The following is a 19,425-nucleotide window of genomic DNA, read 5'->3' on the forward strand; positions in this document are numbered from 1 at the left end:
GCTGACCTGGGGTCCCCTAGGAACCACAGGTTCATCACCCCCCACCCCATCATCCCCCCTCTTCTTGAACCATATGTTTCCGTGAGTCAGGGTCACACGAGCAAATGTCACTTCTGACACCAACTGTGAAGCATCTGGGCCAACTGTGAGGTTGGAGGGAACGGTCTCCAAGACTATTCTTGCTTCAGATACCAACTGCAAGGTCAAAGGTCCCCAAGAGCACCCTCAGGTTTGGTAATTCACTAGGACTCAGAACTTTACCGAAAGCTGTTACCCTCGCAGTGACAGTTCTGTCTTGTTTTCACAGGGAAGGGATACAGGCTAAGATCAGCCAAGGGAAGAAGCAAAGGGCTGAGTCCAGAGATGAACCAGACACAGGGCTTCTGTTGTCCTTCCACGGAGTCAGGGCACGTCACTGCCCTGCATCCACGTGTGACACTGTGCATGGAGCATTGCCAGCCTGGGGCGCTCGCCTGAAGCTCCGTGTTCAGAGTTTCTCTTGGGCTTCAGGGGCGTGTTCGTGGACATCCCAGCCCACAACGCCAAACCCCACCACTCCCTCTCCCCACACGGCCTCCCCTTGGTCCTAGGGGTGCACACGGCAGGCACCTTTTTTGTACTAAGTTTCAATAACCTGCCCTCAGGAAGACCCTGGGAGAGAGGCTCATCTCTGCGCTAGAAGTGGGCTTGGAGCAGACTAGGCAGGAAGTTCAGACATCCTAGGATGTGGGACATGGTGCAGGGTCTGGTGGATATGACCTCCTGGCTCTACAAATGTCTCCCATGGGGCAGGGCATGGCCCAAACTGGGAAGATCATGCCTGCGGTTGGATCAGATCCTGTTACTAGCGAATCTTACTGGCCCTTATCAAATTTTTAACCGGACTGCTTTCGTTCATCACCATAACTGCACTATCACCTCTGATTTCAGCTTTCAGGCACTAGATGATCCAAAAGCTACCTGTGGCTATCTTCATGGGACAGAAGCCACAGCCACAAGTCCACCTGCAGAATCCTGGCTGCAGAAAGAGGCTCTGACCCTCCTTCCTTGCCAGGTTCTCAAGAAGCCTTAGAACAAGAGGCTAAGGGACTGGGAGGGCTCTCAAAAGGCTTGACCGCTGCAGATCACGTGCGGACATGTGTGTCTGGAGCTGCGGCCGGTGGGCCACGCAGCCAGTTTGCCAGAACCTCTACGCTTTCCTCCTCTGCTTCAGGAAGTGACCAGCACCGTGCACAGTCTTCCCAAGGACACACAGCAACACGAGAGAACTCCAGGAATTCAGTGAACGGTCCTCAACAGTCGTCTGCCATTGGGCATGCTCTGGGCTGCCCAAAGGGGCCCTGGGGCAGAGGTCAGCAGTAACGGCTGTGCATGCAATCCCATAAATGTCTATGCCGCCGCCCGAAATATTTACCGCAAACCGCAATCCCATAAATGTCTATGCCACCGCCCGAAATATTTACCGCAAACCGAGAAATCCATCAGATTGCCACTGTCGCTCTCACGCTGCCATTTAAATACACTCCAGGCCCAACGTCTCACAGCCTTCTCAACCAACTGCCTTCCAACTTCAGATTGTGTTTTTACTCCCTCATTTAACCTGTAGTATTTTTTAAAAATAATACTCCTAAGCATACCTCTTGTGAAACCCCTGGTCTCTAAGAGCCTCTAACACCTGCCAGGCCAGGAACGTGCTCAGCAGATGGTAACAGCTGGTCCTCCAGGGCCACCAGGAACCTGGAAGCCCACCCAGCCCTGACAACTAACCGAACTCACGTCAATCTCACACTTATTCATCCCTAGTAGCGTTTAACCACAGATTTTGTCTGTATAAAACAACAGGGGCAACGACCAGGTGTTCACAATTGCCCACCTCTTACCAAACTGCAGTCCGTCCCGCCTCCACGGCCCCCAGGCTGAAGCAAGCACACAGGTGAACGCTGCACCTGTAACAGGCTGAGGGTCTGCTGACGATAGAACCCTCTTCCGGCTGCAGCGAGCTGATTTCACATCTGCTTGTCCCACCCTCTCTTCCTCCCCGCCCACAAAGTTCACGCTAGCCCTGTTCACCCCTCCCTGCAGAGAAAAGCCTGTCCTCTTCCATCCTGCATGCTCGTTGCACGCTCCTGAGATCGGAGCACTCTCCCTACGGTAACACTCCTTTCCATTAAAGTCGCTCCATCTCCAAGTCTGAATGTGTTTTACTCGGCAGCAGGGTCCCAGGTCTGGCCACTGCCCCCACGGGTGACCCGTCCATCAGCTGGGGTGCTGACACTCAGCCCTGCCGGGGGTGACAGCCCCCGCGGCTGTGGCCACTCTCCTCCTTCAGGGCTCCTCCCAGCTTTTCAGCCTGTCGCCATCATAGGGCTGATGCGCGGCGGATTCCTGAGCCCCTCAGCAGCAGCTGCTGGAGGATCAGGGCAGGCAGCTATTGGTCTGTCTGGGTCTCCTCGACTGTCTGACCACAACGCCGCCGTTCCAAGGACAGGAGAGGGAGAAGGGAGCCATTTTTACTGATACTTCGGATGCTAGGCCGTCAAGCGGTTTTCTTTATTTCCAGTTTTGGGAGGTCATCAGCGATGAGCATGGGATCGACCCCACGGGCAGTTACCATGGAGACAGTGACCTGCAGCTGGAGAGAATCAACGTGTACTACAATGAAGCTGCCGGTGATTATTGGAAGCTTTCCTGCCCCCTCACCTTGCTTTCTGTTCTGCGGCAGACGCAATGTATTAGGAACATGCAAATGACAAAGAAAGGCTTCCTGCATGCATTTTTAACCGCTCAAAAACACACTTCAGAGCTCCTGAAGTCTCCTGCATGTTTGTCATGACGAGGCAGGCCATTATCTCCCTTTGTAGAGCAGAAACCGCCTCTAATCTCCTACTTTTGTCTCATGCTGGAATTTTCCCTGCTGAATTCTGCCGTAAGAGGCCCAGAGAGCAGGGCGCTGTCTGTGATTCCTTTGCCTACCGCAGCTCTGAGTCCTGCTCTGTCCCCGCAGGTAACAAATATGTGCCTCGGGCCATCCTGGTGGATCTGGAGCCGGGCACCATGGACTCGGTCAGGTCTGGACCCTTCGGCCAGATCTTCAGGCCCGACAACTTCGTGTTCGGTATGTAGCGTGGTCCCCGGGCACCGGCTCGGGAGGCCCACTTCCTTCTGAATCCCGTGGAGGTCACAGCTCACTGCTGAGTGCCCCGCTGGAGGCTGCGTGTCCACAGAGGCCCTGAGTCCTGGCCTAACTGCCCCCGGTCCACGGGCTGTCGCTCCTCTGGTCCCTCTCCGCACAGCTCAAAGGACGGGGTCCGCCTGCAGAGGGTCCGTCCCACGGCAGAGCAGCCTGGGGAGGGCAGAGAATAAAGAGCGAAGGGAAGCTTCCAACAGCAGCTCCCAGGTGACTGGTCATCTCAGAGGACCAGTGACAACAGGCAAGCATTTCCTGGAGCGAAGGCCAAAGGCACAGGTTAGGAGCGGCTGAGACAGCTGCTTGGAGTGGCCTCTTCTGATCACGTGTGCCTCCACCCTGCCTGCTCCTAGTAGCTGATTTAAGTATTTTAAATACTGAACGCAGGCCTGAGCAAACCGGCCGTGAACACGAGGCCCTTCCCCCAGACGCAGGCCCAGGTCCACCCAGTAATGAAACGTCCTTCCCCTACGATCCCAGCACTACTGGCAGAGTGGCAGGAAGCGCGACGTGGTCTTTGCAGCCCCACAAAGAAGCAGGACAGCTTCACCTGAGTCGCCAGAATGAGGCGGCTGCCTGGAAGCTGACGCGGTCAGAGCAGCGCTGGTGACAGCTCTCAGCTGGGAGCCACCCAGCCAGTTCTGGGTGCAAAGTCCCCCCACCCGACCCCAGATTGTAAAGGACTCGGATTCCTGTTTCATGGGGGTCCAGGAAGAGACTGGAGATGCTTAGCTAGTGAAGAGAGCACCTGGGGAGCATGAAAACTGCAGGAACTGAAAAGCACGGAGAAGACAGCGTCACCAGCTAAGGGCCCCGACCAGGACCCCGGGCTACGTGGCCTGTGTCGCTAGACGGGGAAGTACCTCCGAATGAGCACCTCCATAGCTGACTGTCCTTCCCAGGCCCCCTTCTGCGTGTCTTGCCTGTAACACCCCTCTGGAAGGAGACCAGTCAAGGACAGGCTGGAGGCTAAATAGCCCAGCTTCCCTGACTCAGGGGGGCAACTCAGTGATGGGGTCTCTTACGGACCCCAGTGCAGAATGCCGCTTCCTTCCTTCCTTTCCCCGCTCCGTCCCCATTGCCCTCCCAGGCTTCCTGGGATCAGCCCCCTAACAAACTTCCACTCAAATCCTTGTCTCAGGCCCAGAAATAAATCCAACCACCTACAGTCAATCTTCGACAAAGGAGGCAAGAACATACAACGGAGAAAAGCATCTCTTCAGCAAGTGGTGATGGGAAAACTGGACAGCCATGTGTAAATCAATGAAGTTAGAGCACACCCTCTCAACACACAGAACAGCAACTTGAAATGGCTTAAAGACTTAAACACAGACATGACACCGTAAAACTCCTAGAAGAGACCATAGGCAAAACATTCTCTGACATAAATCGTAGCAATATTTTCTTAGGTCAGTCTCCCAAGGCAATAGAAATAAAAGCAAAAATAAACAAATAGGACCTAATCAAACTTAAAAGCAAAGGAAACCATAAACAAAACGAAAAGACAACCTATAGACTGGGAAAAAATACATGCAAATAATGCAACCGACGAGGGGTTAATTCCAAAATATGTAAACAGCTCATACAGCTCAATATCAAAAAAAGAACAAACAACTCAATCAAAAAATGAGAAGACCTAAACAGACATTTCTCCAAAGATATACAGGTGGCCAACAAACACATGAGGATATGCTCAACATCGCCAATTATCAGAGAAATGCAAATCAAAACTACAGTGAGGTATCACCTCCCACCAGTCAGAACGGCCATCATCAAAACGTCTGCAAATAATAAATGCTGGAGACGGTGTGGAGAAAAGGGAGCCCTCTTGCACTGTTGGTGGGGCTGTGAATCGGTACAGCCACCACAGAGAACAGTATGGAGGTTCCTCAAAAAGCTAAAAATAGAGTCACCATATGGTCCCAGCAATTCAACTCCTGGGTGTATATCCGGAAAAGACAAAAACTCTAATCCGAAAAGATACATGTACCCTAATGTTCATAGCAGCACTATTTACAATAGCCAAGATATAAAAGCAACCTAAATGTCCACCGATAGATGAACGGATAAAGAAGATGTGGTCTCTGTATACAATGGAATATTACTCAGCCATAACAAAGAATGAAATTCTGCCATTTGCAGCAACATGGATGGACCTAGAGGATATTATACTAAGTGAAGTAAGTCAGACAGAGAAAGACAAATACTGTATATCACTTATATGTGGAATCTAAAAAAATAATACAAATGAATTTATTTACAAAACAGAAACAGACTCACAGACATAGAAAACAAACTTACGGTTTCCAAAAGGGAAAGGGGGAGGGGGAGGGATAAATTAGGAGCTTGGAATTAACATATACACACTACTATATATAAAATAGATAAGCAACGAGGATTTCCTGTATAGCACTGGGAACTATATTCAACAGCTTGTAATAACCTATAACGGAAAAAAATCTGAAAAAGAAATATATATAAAACTGAATCACTTTGCTGTTCACCTGAAACGCAATACTGTAAATCAACTATACTTCAATAAAGTAATAAAATATTTAAAAAGAGCATTTTATAATTAAAACGAATAGAGTAAAATCCTTGTTTCAGGGCAGGGGCACTGACCTCAGACCAAAGGGGAGGCCGTGGTGCACTTTTCTCGCGCACTGTGTGCAACACGCTGCCGCAGCCCGATGGCGGGACCCTCATAACAAACTTACGGTGTCTGGCGGGGTGCAGCAGGTTCTCTGCTGGGGGCCATGCACAGCCGACCGTCCAGGCTGCTCCATCTGCAGCTCGGGTCCCCCAGCACCCCTCAGGTGGTTAGCAGAATCCAGTTGCCCGCAGTCTGGGGTCTGAGGCCCCTGCTGGCTTCCTGGCGGTCGGCCAGAGGCCATGCTCAGCTCCTGGAGGTGCCCGCCGACACCAGTACGTGGCCCGCAACCCGGCAGCCTCACCTTCAAGGCCACCAGGAGAGGACCTCCACTGCACTGAAACTCTGAAGGCTTCTGCCACCAGCTGGAGCAAATTCTCCCTTAAAGGGCTCACGTGATTAGTGAAGGCGCGGCCAGGTAATCTCCCTATTTTAAGGTCAACTGATTTGGGGCCTGAATTACACCTGCAGAATCCCTTCCCACAGCACTGAGATTAGCGTTTGATTGAATAACTGGGAAAAGGTGTGTGCATCCGGGGCTGGTGAACTTTGGGGCTTCGAGTTCTGCCTACCAGGAACGGACAGCTTGGGGACCGAAACAAACATGGTTCCTGGAACCTCGGTTCCGACGATCTGGATCTGCGTTCATAAAGGACGTGAGTTTTCTACTTAGTAGCTGTAGGGCTTTAGGCAAGTATTTTAATCTCTCTGAGCCTTAGTCCTGTCCAGGAAGCTGCTTCAGAACAGGCTTTGTGGCTTCTTGTCAGGAATTCTGCGCGGGGGACCGAGACAGGCTAGTTCTGGAATATCTTTCACTGTTCGAATATTTGATTTTCAGGTCCCTTTGACCACAGAAGTCTATGCCTCTACGTGATCATTCTTGGAAGAGTTAATATACTTGCTCATCAGAATAAGGCCTTAATGGATTGGTATTAAATTATCTTCTTGGTAAGGATTTTCATGAGGGGGTGGAGCCTGTGTGCTCAAGGTGGGGGAAGGGCAGCAAGAGGTGGGCAAAAATGAAAAAGGCAGCTGAGCCAGCCTTGCAACCTCCCTGAGGACTGGCTCCAGTTCAGTGGTTCAAATTTGCCAGTGCAGGAAGTTAGGACGGAAACTTCTGTCTTAGGCTCTGGACTCGCGGCAGCAGCCCCGCAGGGACAGGCCCCACTCGGACGTACGCCTGCGCTTCCTGGTTCCCTTGTCTTGCTTTCTCATCACCTCCTTCCAGCCCAGCAGTAAGGCCGGAGAACAGGTCTGGGCCTGCGTTAACACTGGTCAGCCTCGACAGCTCACCTGTGCCCCATCCTCGGCTTCATTCCTCCGACCTCAGTCCTGGGATCTCAGAGGGACCCAAGCTCACATGAATTACAAAACTATGCAACCAATGAAATGAGAACACTTCCTAATATCATACACAAAAATAAACTCAAAATGGATTAAAGACCTAAATGTAAGACCAGACACTGCACAACTCTCAGAGGAAAACACAGGCAGAACATCTATGACGTAAATCACCGCAAGATTCTTTTTGACCCACCTCCTAGAGAAATGGAAATAAAAACAAATGCGACCCAATGGAACTTAAAAGCTTTTGCACAGCAAAGGAAACCATAAACAAAATGAAAAGACAACCCTCAGAATGGGAGAAAATATTTGCAAATGAAGGAACTGACAAAGGATTAACCTCCAAAATATACAAGCAGCTCATGCAGCTCAATAATAAACAAACAAACAACCCAATCCAAACATGGGCAGAAGACCTGAACAGACATTTCTCCAAAGAAGATATACAGATTGCCAACTAACACATGAAAGGATGCTCGACATCACTGATCATTAGAGAAATGCAAATCAAAACTACAATGAGATATCATCTCACACCAGTCAGAACGGCCATCATCAAGAAATCTACAAACAATAAATGCTGGAGAGGGTGTGGAGAAAAGCGAACCCTCTTGCACTGTTGGTGGGAGTGTAAATTGATACAGCCACTATGGAGAACAGTATGGAGGTTCCATAAAAAACTAAAAATGGAACTACCATACAACCAAGCAATCCCACTACTGGGCATATACCCTGAGAAAACCAGAATTCAAAAAGGGTCATGTACCACAATGTTCATTGCAGCTCTATTTATAATAGCCAGGACACGGAAGCAACCTAAGTGTCCATCGACAGATGAATGGATAAAGAAGCTGTGGCACATATATACAATATAATATTACTCAGCCATAAAAAGAAACGAAATTGAGTTATTTGTAGTGAGGTGGATGCACCTAGAGTCTGTCATACAGAGTGAAGTAAGTCAGAAAGAGAAAAACAAATACCATATGCTAACACATATATATGGAATCTAAAAAAAAAAAAAAAGGTTCTGAAGAACCTAGGGGCAGGACAGGAACAAAGACACAGATGTAGAGAATGGACTTGAGGACATGGGGAGGGGGAGGGATACACTGGGACAAAGTGAGAGAGTGGCATGGACTTATATACACTACCAAATGTAAAACAGATAGCTAGTGGGAAGCAGCCGCATAGCACAGGGAGATCAGCTCGGTGCTTTGTGACCGCCTAGAGGGGTCGGATAGGGAGGGTGGGAGGGAAGGAGATGCAAGAGGGAAGAGATATGGGAACATATGTATATGTATAACTGATTCACTTTGTTATAAAGCAGAAACTAACACACCACTGTAAAGCAATGATACTCCAATAAAGATGTTTAAAAAAAACCCCACAAAACTATGCAACTGGAAAAGTCACCTGCGAATCTGCACGGCATACACGTACTCCACGAGTTAACTAAAATTTGACTGTGAAACGCCCAGTACACAGAACTGTCTGGCTGCACATTGCTTCTCTATCCTGTAATTCACCAAATCTCTCCCCGCTTCACCCAAAGCAAGCAAGCGGTCCTCAGCCATGCGCCCCTGCCGGCCAGTGAGGGGAAGTGACTGGTCCAAGACGTCTGGTTTCCTCCCAGGCAAAGCGCACACACGTGCCTCTCACCCTCCCTCTTCACAGCTCTGATCGAGCTCTCTCAGGGCATCCCTTTCCTATATAATGCGTCTTTATCTTCTTTAATCTCCATCTTTCTTCTAGTTATCAAAAAATTTTAAAGTATTCCTTTATATCCAGACAGTGATACTAATTGTGAAGGATGGATGATCCAGTTGTTTAAGGGCTGTGTACATCTAAGATACTCCTGCTCCTGGAGGCGCCACCCATACCATATCAAAAGTATTTAAATTTCCGTTTTGTAAAGTTTTTACTTTATTATAACTTATATGTTATGATATAAAAGTTAAGTTGCATTTGACTAATTGATGTGCTATGTTTCATTTAATTAAACATTAATTTAACTATTGCAGGTTTCTCTTTTCATATTTTGGAGTTGTCACCTCCACACCCCATCTTCTCAGGTCCTGAAAACTAGCACGGGCTATGCTTACAGGTACCCAGTGGAAAACTGGCTTTGCTGATAAGATTAAAAGAGTAGACCTAACAAATACTTCTTCTAATTAAGAAAAACAAGAAAATATTGGCAGCAAGTTACAAAAGCATCAGACTACGAGTGTTCAACAAAATTTGGTATAATCAATAATAAATGTAACAAAATTAATCCGCCCCGTAGTTGAAATGATGCTTGTTACTGTTTTTGGACCACATGACAACTAGGCATAGATAATAACTGATGATAAACAAGTAGCATTTCTTCACAGTCAAATAAAGCATGTCTGGGACTTAGCTGGCAAACAAAGGAGGGAACTGTGAACAGGAAAACAATTTGGGGGTTTCTCTGAAGACTCCTGGCCGCACAAGTGAGGAGGTCCCGGAGACTGTAGTTTTCCAGAACTTCAGTGCTCGAAGGTCCGATAAACACTCTTAAGAGGTACCTCAATATGATTTTATAGTTAAAAAAGGCACTGCATATTTCAAGTCCATCTTCCCTGGCGGATTTTACAAGTTTTGTGGTAAGTGGCTGCTCGCCCCTCTGCAAAGACTATTCTAGAGAAAGCTGTGCAGACCACGTGGTGGGGGGCACGGTGTGGGCCGGGAGTTTTGTGTTACAGGTGAAAAGCCTGGCAGTTGGGATGGGGCATGGGTGAGCCAGGGAGCCCCCGGAGAGCAGAGGACGGTGACGGAGGGAACAGGACCGCAGCAGCCTGGCTGGATACCCAATGCCTACTTGCTGTTCACCTCTGCCCTGCACACTTTCAGCAGAAGACAGAATGATTAGGCTCTGCAGGGCTTACTGGCTTTCTCACCTCGGAGAGGGGAATACCGACGTCAGTCTTTTCCATAATCTGTTTGCCTTGAAACAGAGCAAACCCTGGGCTCTGGAGCTTCCGAGAAAATGACCAGCACCCCGTCTGTGCCCAGCTTGGCCCCGTGGCCATCAGCACGGCTGGCCTCACCAAAAGTCTCTGGCAACTCAGATTTTGGTGTGAAGAAAGCCTGCATTCAGAAGACAGGTGGCGAGGGAGCCAGAAAGTTGGAAAGTGGGGGGAAAAGGCTCTCTCGGGTTTCATGCCTCCTGCAGGGGCTGGTCCAGTCCGTGCCCTGCCCTCGGGGTGCCTGTGCTCAGAACTGCCCTGCACAGCTCGGGGACGCCCATCGACCTGCAGGCCCTCAGGGTTTGGGGGTGGGGAGGAACATCCTCAGCTCCCCGCTTAGGAGCTCTGCAGCTCGTCGTTCCCACAACACTTTCCTTGCTGTGCACAGCCTCGTGGACTAGGGGCCAGGATTGTAACATGGAAGTGTGTGCACTGTATTACGAGGCACAGAGGAGGGCACATCGCGGAGAGACTGACATTGGCGCTGAGCCCTGATTTATGGAGAAGAGCTCCCTGGAAGGAGGGAAGGAAACAATGATGCCAACTGCAATAGCTAAGATTGCTATAACACTATACAGTCTCCGAGACCCCCTCACTTGTGCGGTCAGGGGGTCTTCTAGGTGCTTTCCCATATTAATTCACTCAGTCCTCGAAACAACCCCAGGAAGCAGGTACTGTTATTATTCCGCTTTACAGATGAGGCAATAGAGGCACAGAGAGGTCAAGTAACTTGCCCTAGATCACACAGCTAATAAGTGGCAGAGTCAGGATTTGCACCCACTCCATCCATCCAGGGCCTGTGCTCTTAACCACTCAGGGAATGTGGGGTGGGCTGAATAGGGGAAATTCACTCCAGTCCTGTGAACAGCCTTGGCCATGGGAAGCAGAGTTTGCTCAGAGAATTTGGTACAGTCCAGGTTCTCTAGGTTACGGGGAAAATGGTAGCGGTTGGGAAAAGGTTACACATATTTGAGAATTTGTGAGATTATGTCTCATTTAAGTCATAGCATAAGAATAACAGTATCTTTCATTCTTAATGTCCAAGGCAAAAATGACTGAAACCATGTTTTAAAGGAACAAACAAAAATATCTAAATAACCCACAAAAGGGAAAAAAAGGAAAATATCAAACATGAACAGTGAAAAAAATACATCTAGAGGAGTGTGGAAAGACATACTTCTGTTCTTTAGTATTTTATAAATTTTCTAATTTTGTATTCAGAAAATATGTATACATGAAATGCGTTCTTACCACAATAAAAATATATACGTATATACAATGTATGTGTATATTACACACACGGTATACTATACATTGTTTTCAATTATGAAAGGTCCCGATTGACAATTCTAGTAAAAATAATCCATACTGGGACATGAAACATTCCAGAAGATAGCTGAGAAACATTACATATATTTACTCTAAATTATTACTGTCTGGGGCAAAAATTTATAAACTGGTGGAGCTGACATCTTTAAAGTAAATTAAACTGGAGTTCAGACTGTTTGTGCTTTAGACAGTCTTTATAAAAAGGAAGCACCTCAAATGCTTCCAGCAAAATTCCTCCATCTTCATCAAGAGATGCTTTTACTGAAAACCTGGAAATGTGCGCAGTCAAGGGAGCGGCGAGGCTATTTCAGATGTTTCAGGGGAAAGAGAGATCGAGGTGCCTCATCCCTTGGGCCTTCTCCGAGGGCACAAACAAATAGGATGTGACTGTTCCAGGATAATGGATACAATTTTATTGCTAAGATGGTTCTTGGGTTTTCATTATTCTACAGAGGAAGCTGATGTTCTCAAAATTTCAGGACCCCAGCTAATATATTTCAACTAGATCCCATCAGTCACTTAGCAACGCATCAAGCAACGGTAATTACCACCATCACGGTGCCAGGCATTCAGAGGGTACTTTCACTAAGAGGCTCTCAGCGGGAGGCAGGAGAGGGGGAAGGGCAGGCAGAGCCCTTTAGTAAGACACAGGCCTAGCCTTCCACAGGGAACTCACACCTTCCCCCTCCAGTCTGAATTTTGTCATCGTCACCCCAAAGTCCCTTAGGGGTGGGAGTGGCCCAGACGCAGTCGATGACATCAGGCCCAAAGCAGGAAATGGCCCACGGTAGGCAGACACTGACTCACCTCCCCCATCACCCTGCCCGACAGCCAGAAGAGCCGTTCCTTTTAGACACACAGAGAAGCCAGCAACAACCCCCTTCGCCCCAGACCTCGTCAAAGCCTAAGCCAGGGAACAGAGGTTCCGTGGGCCCCGTTTCCTGCTGTTGTCTGCACAGGTGCCGTGTGCCCATGTGGTGGCGTTTGGGTCACGCATATGGCAGAGGAGGGCAGCTCAGAGTCCTCGGGTGTGTCACCTTAGGTCGGGCAAGCGCTATTTCCAACTCTGCCCGCGTGCTTCTCTGATTATACAGGAACAGACATGGGGCGGGTGCCGGGGAGGAAGCAGGCCGGGTGCACACTGGGTGGCAGTGAGGCAGCCTTTGCTGCCAGGGATCCCCAGGGGCCCCGGCCTGCTGGAATCAATGCTGTCACTTAATATTTGTGAACTGAGCATTCAGCGAATAAGCGTCTCTCATCTTCACAACGTAACAAAACGACCCGACCAGGACACAGAGAAGTGGACACCCTCCACGCGTAGAGAGATGCCCACCTGTTAAGGTCCCCTTGTCCCCAGTACCATCCCTTCCAGGTCTCATCTTCTGCTTCTACTCGGCCCCAAATCCCCACCTTGAATGAAACAATGAAGGCCAAGACACAGTAATCTCTAGAAAATCTTCGTGGAACTGTGTAATCACAGAAGTTACCTGGAGCAGAGCTGTTCTCTGGAGAGGTTCTGGAAGGCTCCAGCTGGTCGTGAAGAGCCCAGGGAGCGGAAGCTGGGGGTAGCGGTGGTGAGAAGGTCGAGCCAAGCCCTAGGCATGGGGGTACAGCATCAGTGGGATGGGCTGAGTGAGGGGAGCCCAGCAGCACCGGGAGGGAGAGAGGAGGAGGGAGCCTAAGAGATACACCCCCATCCCAGGAGGGGGAACCAGGCACCTGCCTGCCCGCAGAGGGACTCCGAGGACTGGCTTCCCGAAGCAGGGGTGATGAAGCTGTGACTTTGCCCACCAGTAACATGACAAATGGGCTTAATATGTATAAGGACAGGATCACCTTGGGTTTTATGCGGGCATTTTTGCTCCATAAACTTGACCCGCTTTCATATAGAGCTTCTCGTTTCCTACTCACAAAGCTGGCTGCAGGGCACCTATAATTATCATTTTATAGCTGGAGAAACTGGTCTCAGAGAGAAAGAGAAGGAAGCAGTCCCTGGTCTCCACTCCCTGGCCACCCGTTCAGGATGGTTCGTAGGGATAATTACGGTTGGATCTTACCTCACCCTGACTAAGCCTTTGAAACTCACCTGGGCTTTCTCTTCGTAGAAGGAAGCTAGACGCCTTCACTTACAGGCTTTGTGGCTGGTGGCTGGTCAACTCTTTGAGCCTCCTTTTCCAAGCCGTGAACTTGGGATGGTAATAATGTTTACTCTAGAACAGCAGAAATAGAATGTGAGCCACGTAGGTAATTTAAAATTTTCTAGTCGTCACTGTGCGTCTGGCAGTCATTTAAAAAATTTAACAGAAGCAAGTGAAATTAATTTCAAAAATATATCCAAGATATTCTTTTGATAAGTAATCAATATACAAAATTAGTAATGGAATATTTTACATTCTTTAAACTTCGTGAGTCCATGAAACCGCGTGAGTATTTTACACGAAAGCACACCCCAGTTCAGACTCCCAGGGTTCAGGTGTTGAGTGGCCACATGCGGCTGGTGGCCTGGAGCTGGAGGTCGAGCCCCATACGGTGGCTGTGGGCACGAGGGGACATAACGCGTGGAAGGCACGTGCTCGGGCTGACGCCGGGATGCCGTGCTCGCTGGGACACCCAGCCGCGCACGCGATATTGTGCACATGCAAGCGGCCTGTGCGAGGACCCAGGACCCAAAGCACACGCGAGACAGGCCCAGGCGCCCAGGCACTTCTCCAGGCCCCTCCCCCACCGACCGCCTTCCACACGTGGGCAGAGGCGGAGGGCGCCCACCCCGCCATCCCCGGCCCCCCGAAGACAGCCATTCTCGGCCCGCACCGGGACCCCCATCCTCCCCGCCCCGCACCCCCTCCCCGCGGTTGCACCCGCCGCCATTCCCACCCCGAAAAGGAGGAGATCGAGGCCGCGGGCCCGGGACCCTGCCCGGGAGGCAGGGAGCCTAGGGACGCCGCAAACCCTACGGGAAAGGCTGGGCTGCCCACCACGGGCACCCCGCGCAGCCCACCCCGGCCGGAACCTCGCGCCGCGCCCCGGCTCCCCCTCGCGGTGCCGCAGTCCCCTCGCCCCTCCGCGCCGCCCCCGCGCCCCGCCCGCTGACGTCACCGAGCGGGGGCGGGGCATCCGCTATAAAAGGCGCGGCCGGAGGGGCGGCGGCAGGTTTCTGCGCCCGTGTCCGCCGCCTTGCGCTGCGCACAGTCTAGCCTAGGGCCCGCGCCTCCACCCGCTCCGCAGCCGGCACCATGCGCGAGATCGTGCACATCCAGGCGGGCCAGTGCGGCAACCAGATCGGCGCCAAGGTGCGCGCCGGGGCGGGCCGGGCAGGGGGCGTTGGGTCCCCAGGGTGAAGACCTAGGAGGGGTCGGGAAGGGGTGGCGGGTCCCCAGGGTGCTCGTGAGGGGCCGGGAAGGGGTGGCGGGTCCCCAGGGTGCGCGTGAGGGGCCGGGAAGGGGTGGCGGGTCCCCAGGGTGAAAGCCGAGGAGGGGCCGGGGAGGGGTGGCGGGTCCCCAGGGTGAAGACCGAGGAGGGGTCGGGGAGGGGTGGTGGGTCCCCAGGGTGAAGACCGAAGAGGTGTCAGGGAGGGATGGCGGGTCCCCAGGGTGCGCTCCAGGGCCGGGGAGGGGGCGGCGGGTCCGCAGGGTGCGCGCCATGGCCCGGGAGGGGCCCGGGAGGGGGCGGCGGGTACCCAGGGTGAAGACCGAGGAGGGGGTCGGGGAGGGGTGGCGGGTCCCCAGGGTGTGCGCCAGGGCCCGGGAGGGGCCGGGGAAGGGGCGGCGGATCCGCAGGGTGCGCGCCAGGGCCCGGGAGGGGGCGACGGGTCCCCAGGGTGAAGACCGAGGAGGGGTCGGGGAAGGGTGGCGGGGCCCCGGGTGCGCGCGAGGGGCGGGAGGGGGGTGGCAGGTCCCCAGGGTGCGCGCCAGGGCCCGGGAGGGGGCCGCCGCCCCGGGTGGCGCGTTCTCGGCGCGGGCTCGGGGCGGGGCCCAGGAACCACAGAACCTGCCGCGGTGCGCGCGGCGACGCAGCTGTGTGTGATTAATCAAGGCCCCTTTGAAATTTCCTCGGACCCGGCCCTTCTGAGGGACGCGGTTGGTATTTCCCTGGTTGACTAGCCTCTGAGATTTGGATAGGGCCTTTGGTCGTGATAATCCAGTGGCCTCATATGGAATTTAATTTGTATATTTTGTCTGTAGTTTGAATGAAAAAATGCAGTGTCATTGGGTGACAGATGTTATGGAGACTTCTCGTGGGTCCGAAAGACAGGGATGTTAGATTCCTTAATGCGAGCACCAGCTAGACAGAATGACGTATAACGTCGGAGTCTGATTCCCGCCTGCGCGGCGGCAGGTGGCCGTCCTGGGCTGTGACTGTCGCCCGCAGTGGGCGAGGCGCCACGGGCATGGTGCATGGGTGTGGGCGGGCGCCTGCACGAGGACGTGGTCTCTTTCAGAACCGCCATATTGCCCCCCCAGCCCCCCCACCCCCTTTCCTGCTGCAAATTCACAATGCAGCCTGCAGCCTGCGCCCGCACCGTGGCCAGCTCCAGCCACTGCCCCCCGCGTGCTCCTGGGCTCCTGCCCGCGCTACCCCACCATTCCGCTGCTGCAGTCAGTGGCCGGAGGGCTGTAAGATGTCAGCGCCTAACACTAAGCCGCTTGGAGAGCTGGGTCGGGTTTGTGCCAGGAATCACGGATCCCTGCCGGCAGCCGCAGGGCGGGGTCCACCTGTGTGGGTCCTGCCAGGACCCGTCCATCAGCTGGGGTGCTGACACTCAGCCCTGCCGGGGGTGACAGCCCCCGCGGCTGTGGCCACTCTCCTCCTTCAGGGCTCCTCCCAGCTTTTCAGCCTGTCGCCATCATAGGGCTGATGCGCGGCGGATTCCTGAGCCCCTCAGCAGCAGCTGCTGGAGGATCAGGGCAGGCAGCTATTGGTCTGTCTGGGTCTCCTCGACTGTCTGACCACAACGCCGCCGTTCCAAGGACAGGAGAGGGAGAAGGGAGCCATTTTTACTGATACTTCGGATGCCAGGCCGTCAAGCGGTTTTCTTTATTTCCAGTTTTGGGAGGTCATCAGCGATGAGCATGGGATCGACCCCACGGGCAGTTACCATGGAGACAGTGACCTGCAGCTGGAGAGAATCAACGTGTACTACAATGAAGCTGCCGGTGATTATTGGAAGCTTTCCTGCCCCCTCACCTTGCTTTCTGTTCTGCGGCAGACGCAATGTATTAGGAACATGCAAATGACAAAGAAAGGCTTCCTGCATGCATTTTTAACCGCTCAAAAACACACTTCAGAGCTCCTGAAGTCTCCTGCATGTTTGTCATGACGAGGCAGGCCATTATCTCCCTTTGTAGAGCAGAAACCGCCTCTAATCTCCTACTTTTGTCTCATGCTGGAATTTTCCCTGCTGAATTCTGCCGTAAGAGGCCCAGAGAGCAGGGCGCTGTCTGTGATTCCTTTGCCTACCGCAGCTCTGAGTCCTGCTCTGTCCCCGCAGGTAACAAATATGTGCCTCGGGCCATCCTGGTGGATCTGGAGCCGGGCACCATGGACTCGGTCAGGTCTGGACCCTTCGGCCAGATCTTCAGGCCCGACAACTTCGTGTTCGGTATGTAGCGTGGTCCCCGGGCACCGGCTCGGGAGGCCCACTTCCTTCTGAATCCCGTGGAGGTCACAGCTCACTGCTGAGTGCCCCGCTGGAGGCTGCGTGTCCACAGAGGCCCTGAGTCCTGGCCTAACTGCCCCCGGTCCACGGGCTGTCGCTCCTCTGGTCCCTCTCCGCACAGCTCAAAGGACGGGGTCCGCCTGCAGAGGGTCCGTCCCACGGCAGAGCAGCCTGGGGAGGGCAGAGAATAAAGAGCGAAGGGAAGCTTCCAACAGCAGCTCCCAGGTGACTGGTCATCTCAGAGGACCAGTGACAACAGGCAAGCATTTCCTGGAGCGAAGGCCAAAGGCACAGGTTAGGAGCGGCTGAGACAGCTGCTTGGAGTGGCCTCTTCTGATCACGTGTGCCTCCACCCTGCCTGTTCCTTGTAGCTGATTTAAGTATTTACATAAGGTTCTTTGTTCTTAATTTTAAACCAATTGGGTTTTGTTAAACCATCTTCTTAATTAACTGCCTCATATGAACTAACCTTTTTGCTTTATTAGATCTCCAGTGTTTTTGAGGGTCACTGGTATAGAAAAATTGTTTGTAGGTAGGAAGGGTTTCTAAAAGAGAAGAATCTGTCATCTCTAAATCTAGTGCAGAGTCAAAATGACAGAATCTGGAATTCCTTGCTAGTTTTCTTGTCTGATATTCTCCTTTCCCTCCGGCAGGCCAGAGCGGTGCCGGCAACAACTGGGCCAAGGGCCACTACACGGAGGGCGCGGAGCTGGTGGACTCGGTCCTGGACGTGGTCCGGAAGGAGTCAGAAAGCTGTGACTGTCTGCAGGGCTTCCAGCTGACCCACTCGTTGGGGGGCGGCACCGGGTCCGGGATGGGCACCCTCCTCATCAGCAAGATCCGCGAGGAGTACCCCGACCGCATCATGAACACCTTCAGCGTGATGCCCTCGCCCAAGGTGTCGGACACGGTGGTGGAGCCCTACAACGCCACGCTGTCCGTGCACCAGCTGGTGGAGAACACGGACGAGACCTACTCCATTGACAACGAGGCGCTGTACGACATCTGCTTCCGCACCCTGAAGCTGACCACGCCCACCTACGGGGACCTCAACCACCTGGTGTCGGCCACCATGAGCGGGGTCACCACGTGCCTGCGCTTCCCGGGCCAGCTCAACGCCGACCTGCGCAAGCTGGCCGTGAACATGGTGCCCTTCCCGCGCCTGCACTTCTTCATGCCCGGCTTCGCGCCGCTGACCAGCCGGGGCAGCCAGCAGTACCGCGCGCTGACGGTGCCCGAGCTCACGCAGCAGATGTTCGACTCCAAGAACATGATGGCCGCCTGCGACCCGCGCCACGGCCGCTACCTGACCGTGGCCGCCATCTTCCGGGGCCGCATGTCCATGAAGGAGGTGGACGAGCAGATGCTCAACGTGCAGAACAAGAACAGCAGCTACTTCGTCGAGTGGATCCCCAACAACGTGAAGACGGCCGTGTGCGACATCCCGCCCCGCGGGCTCAAGATGTCGGCCACCTTCATCGGCAACAGCACGGCCATCCAGGAGCTGTTCAAGCGCATCTCGGAGCAGTTCACGGCCATGTTCCGCCGCAAGGCCTTCCTGCACTGGTACACGGGCGAGGGCATGGACGAGATGGAGTTCACCGAGGCCGAGAGCAACATGAACGACCTGGTGTCCGAGTACCAGCAGTACCAGGACGCCACGGCCGACGAGCAGGGGGAGTTTGAGGAGGAGGAAGGCGAGGACGAGGCCTGAGCCCCGTGTGCGGCTGGACGTGGCCGGAGGCCAGGAGGAGAGCAAGGGGGAGGCCTGAGAACTTCTGAAATAGGTCGTGCATCCTTAGTGAACTTCTGTTGTCCTCAATCAAGCATGGTCCTTCTATTTGTATACTATGGTGCTCAGTCTTGCCTCTGTCAGAAATTCACACTGTTGGTGTAATAACGTGGGACTCCTCTGGAAACTGCAGTGTTGTCTAAGATATCTATACTAATAAAAAAGCATGTGTCCAAATCCCGTGGTCTCTTAATTTTTATTGCAAACAATTTTTATTCTTTCACTAAATGTTTCCTAAGTGTTTCCAGGTTTAGTAATTTTAAGAAAACAGGATTTCTACTTTCATGTTTTTAATTAATAGCCTTTCCTCTCTTTTAATAAAGAGAGACCAGAAGGCATATTTTTAGCTTCACTGACCCAAAGTATTCAAGGAAAGGAGCCCAGGTGTGTGGAGGTGGATAGAGATCTGGGGACAAAGCCGACCTTCCTCCTCGGCTTGCTGTGGTTGCAGCAACCCCGTGAACGTGTGGAATCCAG

General features: G+C 52.6%; 2 protein-coding genes across 7 annotated transcripts in view; one reads left to right on the forward strand and one right to left on the reverse strand.

The window, feature by feature from the left end:
- Positions 1-14,547, reverse strand: part of PSMG4 (proteasome assembly chaperone 4) — a 72,701-nt gene extending 58,154 nt beyond the window's left edge. Inside the window, exons 1-2 of one of the 2 annotated variants that reach the window (XM_049715438.1) lie at positions 14,375-14,547; positions 12,988-13,710 (exon numbers count right to left, since the gene is read on the reverse strand). In XM_049715438.1, coding sequence (XP_049571395.1) covers positions 12,988-13,300 — 313 coding nt within the window. In that variant the 5' untranslated portion in view covers positions 13,301-13,710; positions 14,375-14,547. Of the gene's footprint in view, positions 1-12,987; positions 13,711-14,374 lie in introns of those variants that run through there. The other variant, XM_049715439.1, reaches the window with a different exon arrangement.
- The window catches only part of LOC101289275 (tubulin beta-2A chain), a 145,471-nt gene that overhangs the window by 26,571 nt on the left and 99,475 nt on the right, over positions 1-19,425 (forward strand). The window contains exons 1-4 of one of the 5 annotated variants that reach the window (XM_004281070.4): positions 14,633-14,790; positions 16,545-16,653; positions 16,989-17,099; positions 17,810-19,125. The exons of 1 other annotated variant lie outside the window; for it this stretch is intronic. In XM_004281070.4, the coding sequence (XP_004281118.1) occupies positions 14,734-14,790; positions 16,545-16,653; positions 16,989-17,099; positions 17,810-18,870 (1,338 nt within the window). In that variant the 5' untranslated portion in view covers positions 14,633-14,733 and the 3' untranslated portion in view covers positions 18,871-19,125. Of the gene's footprint in view, positions 1-2,560; positions 2,670-3,004; positions 3,116-14,632; positions 14,791-16,544; positions 16,654-16,988; positions 17,100-17,809; positions 19,126-19,425 lie in introns of those variants that run through there. 3 more of the 5 variants (XM_049715429.1, XM_049715430.1, XM_049715431.1) reach the window with 3 other exon arrangements.

The sequence above is a fragment of the Orcinus orca genome, chromosome 10, assembly GCF_937001465.1.
Source record: "Orcinus orca chromosome 10, mOrcOrc1.1, whole genome shotgun sequence".
NCBI classification, from domain to species: Eukaryota; Metazoa; Chordata; class Mammalia; order Artiodactyla; family Delphinidae; genus Orcinus; species Orcinus orca.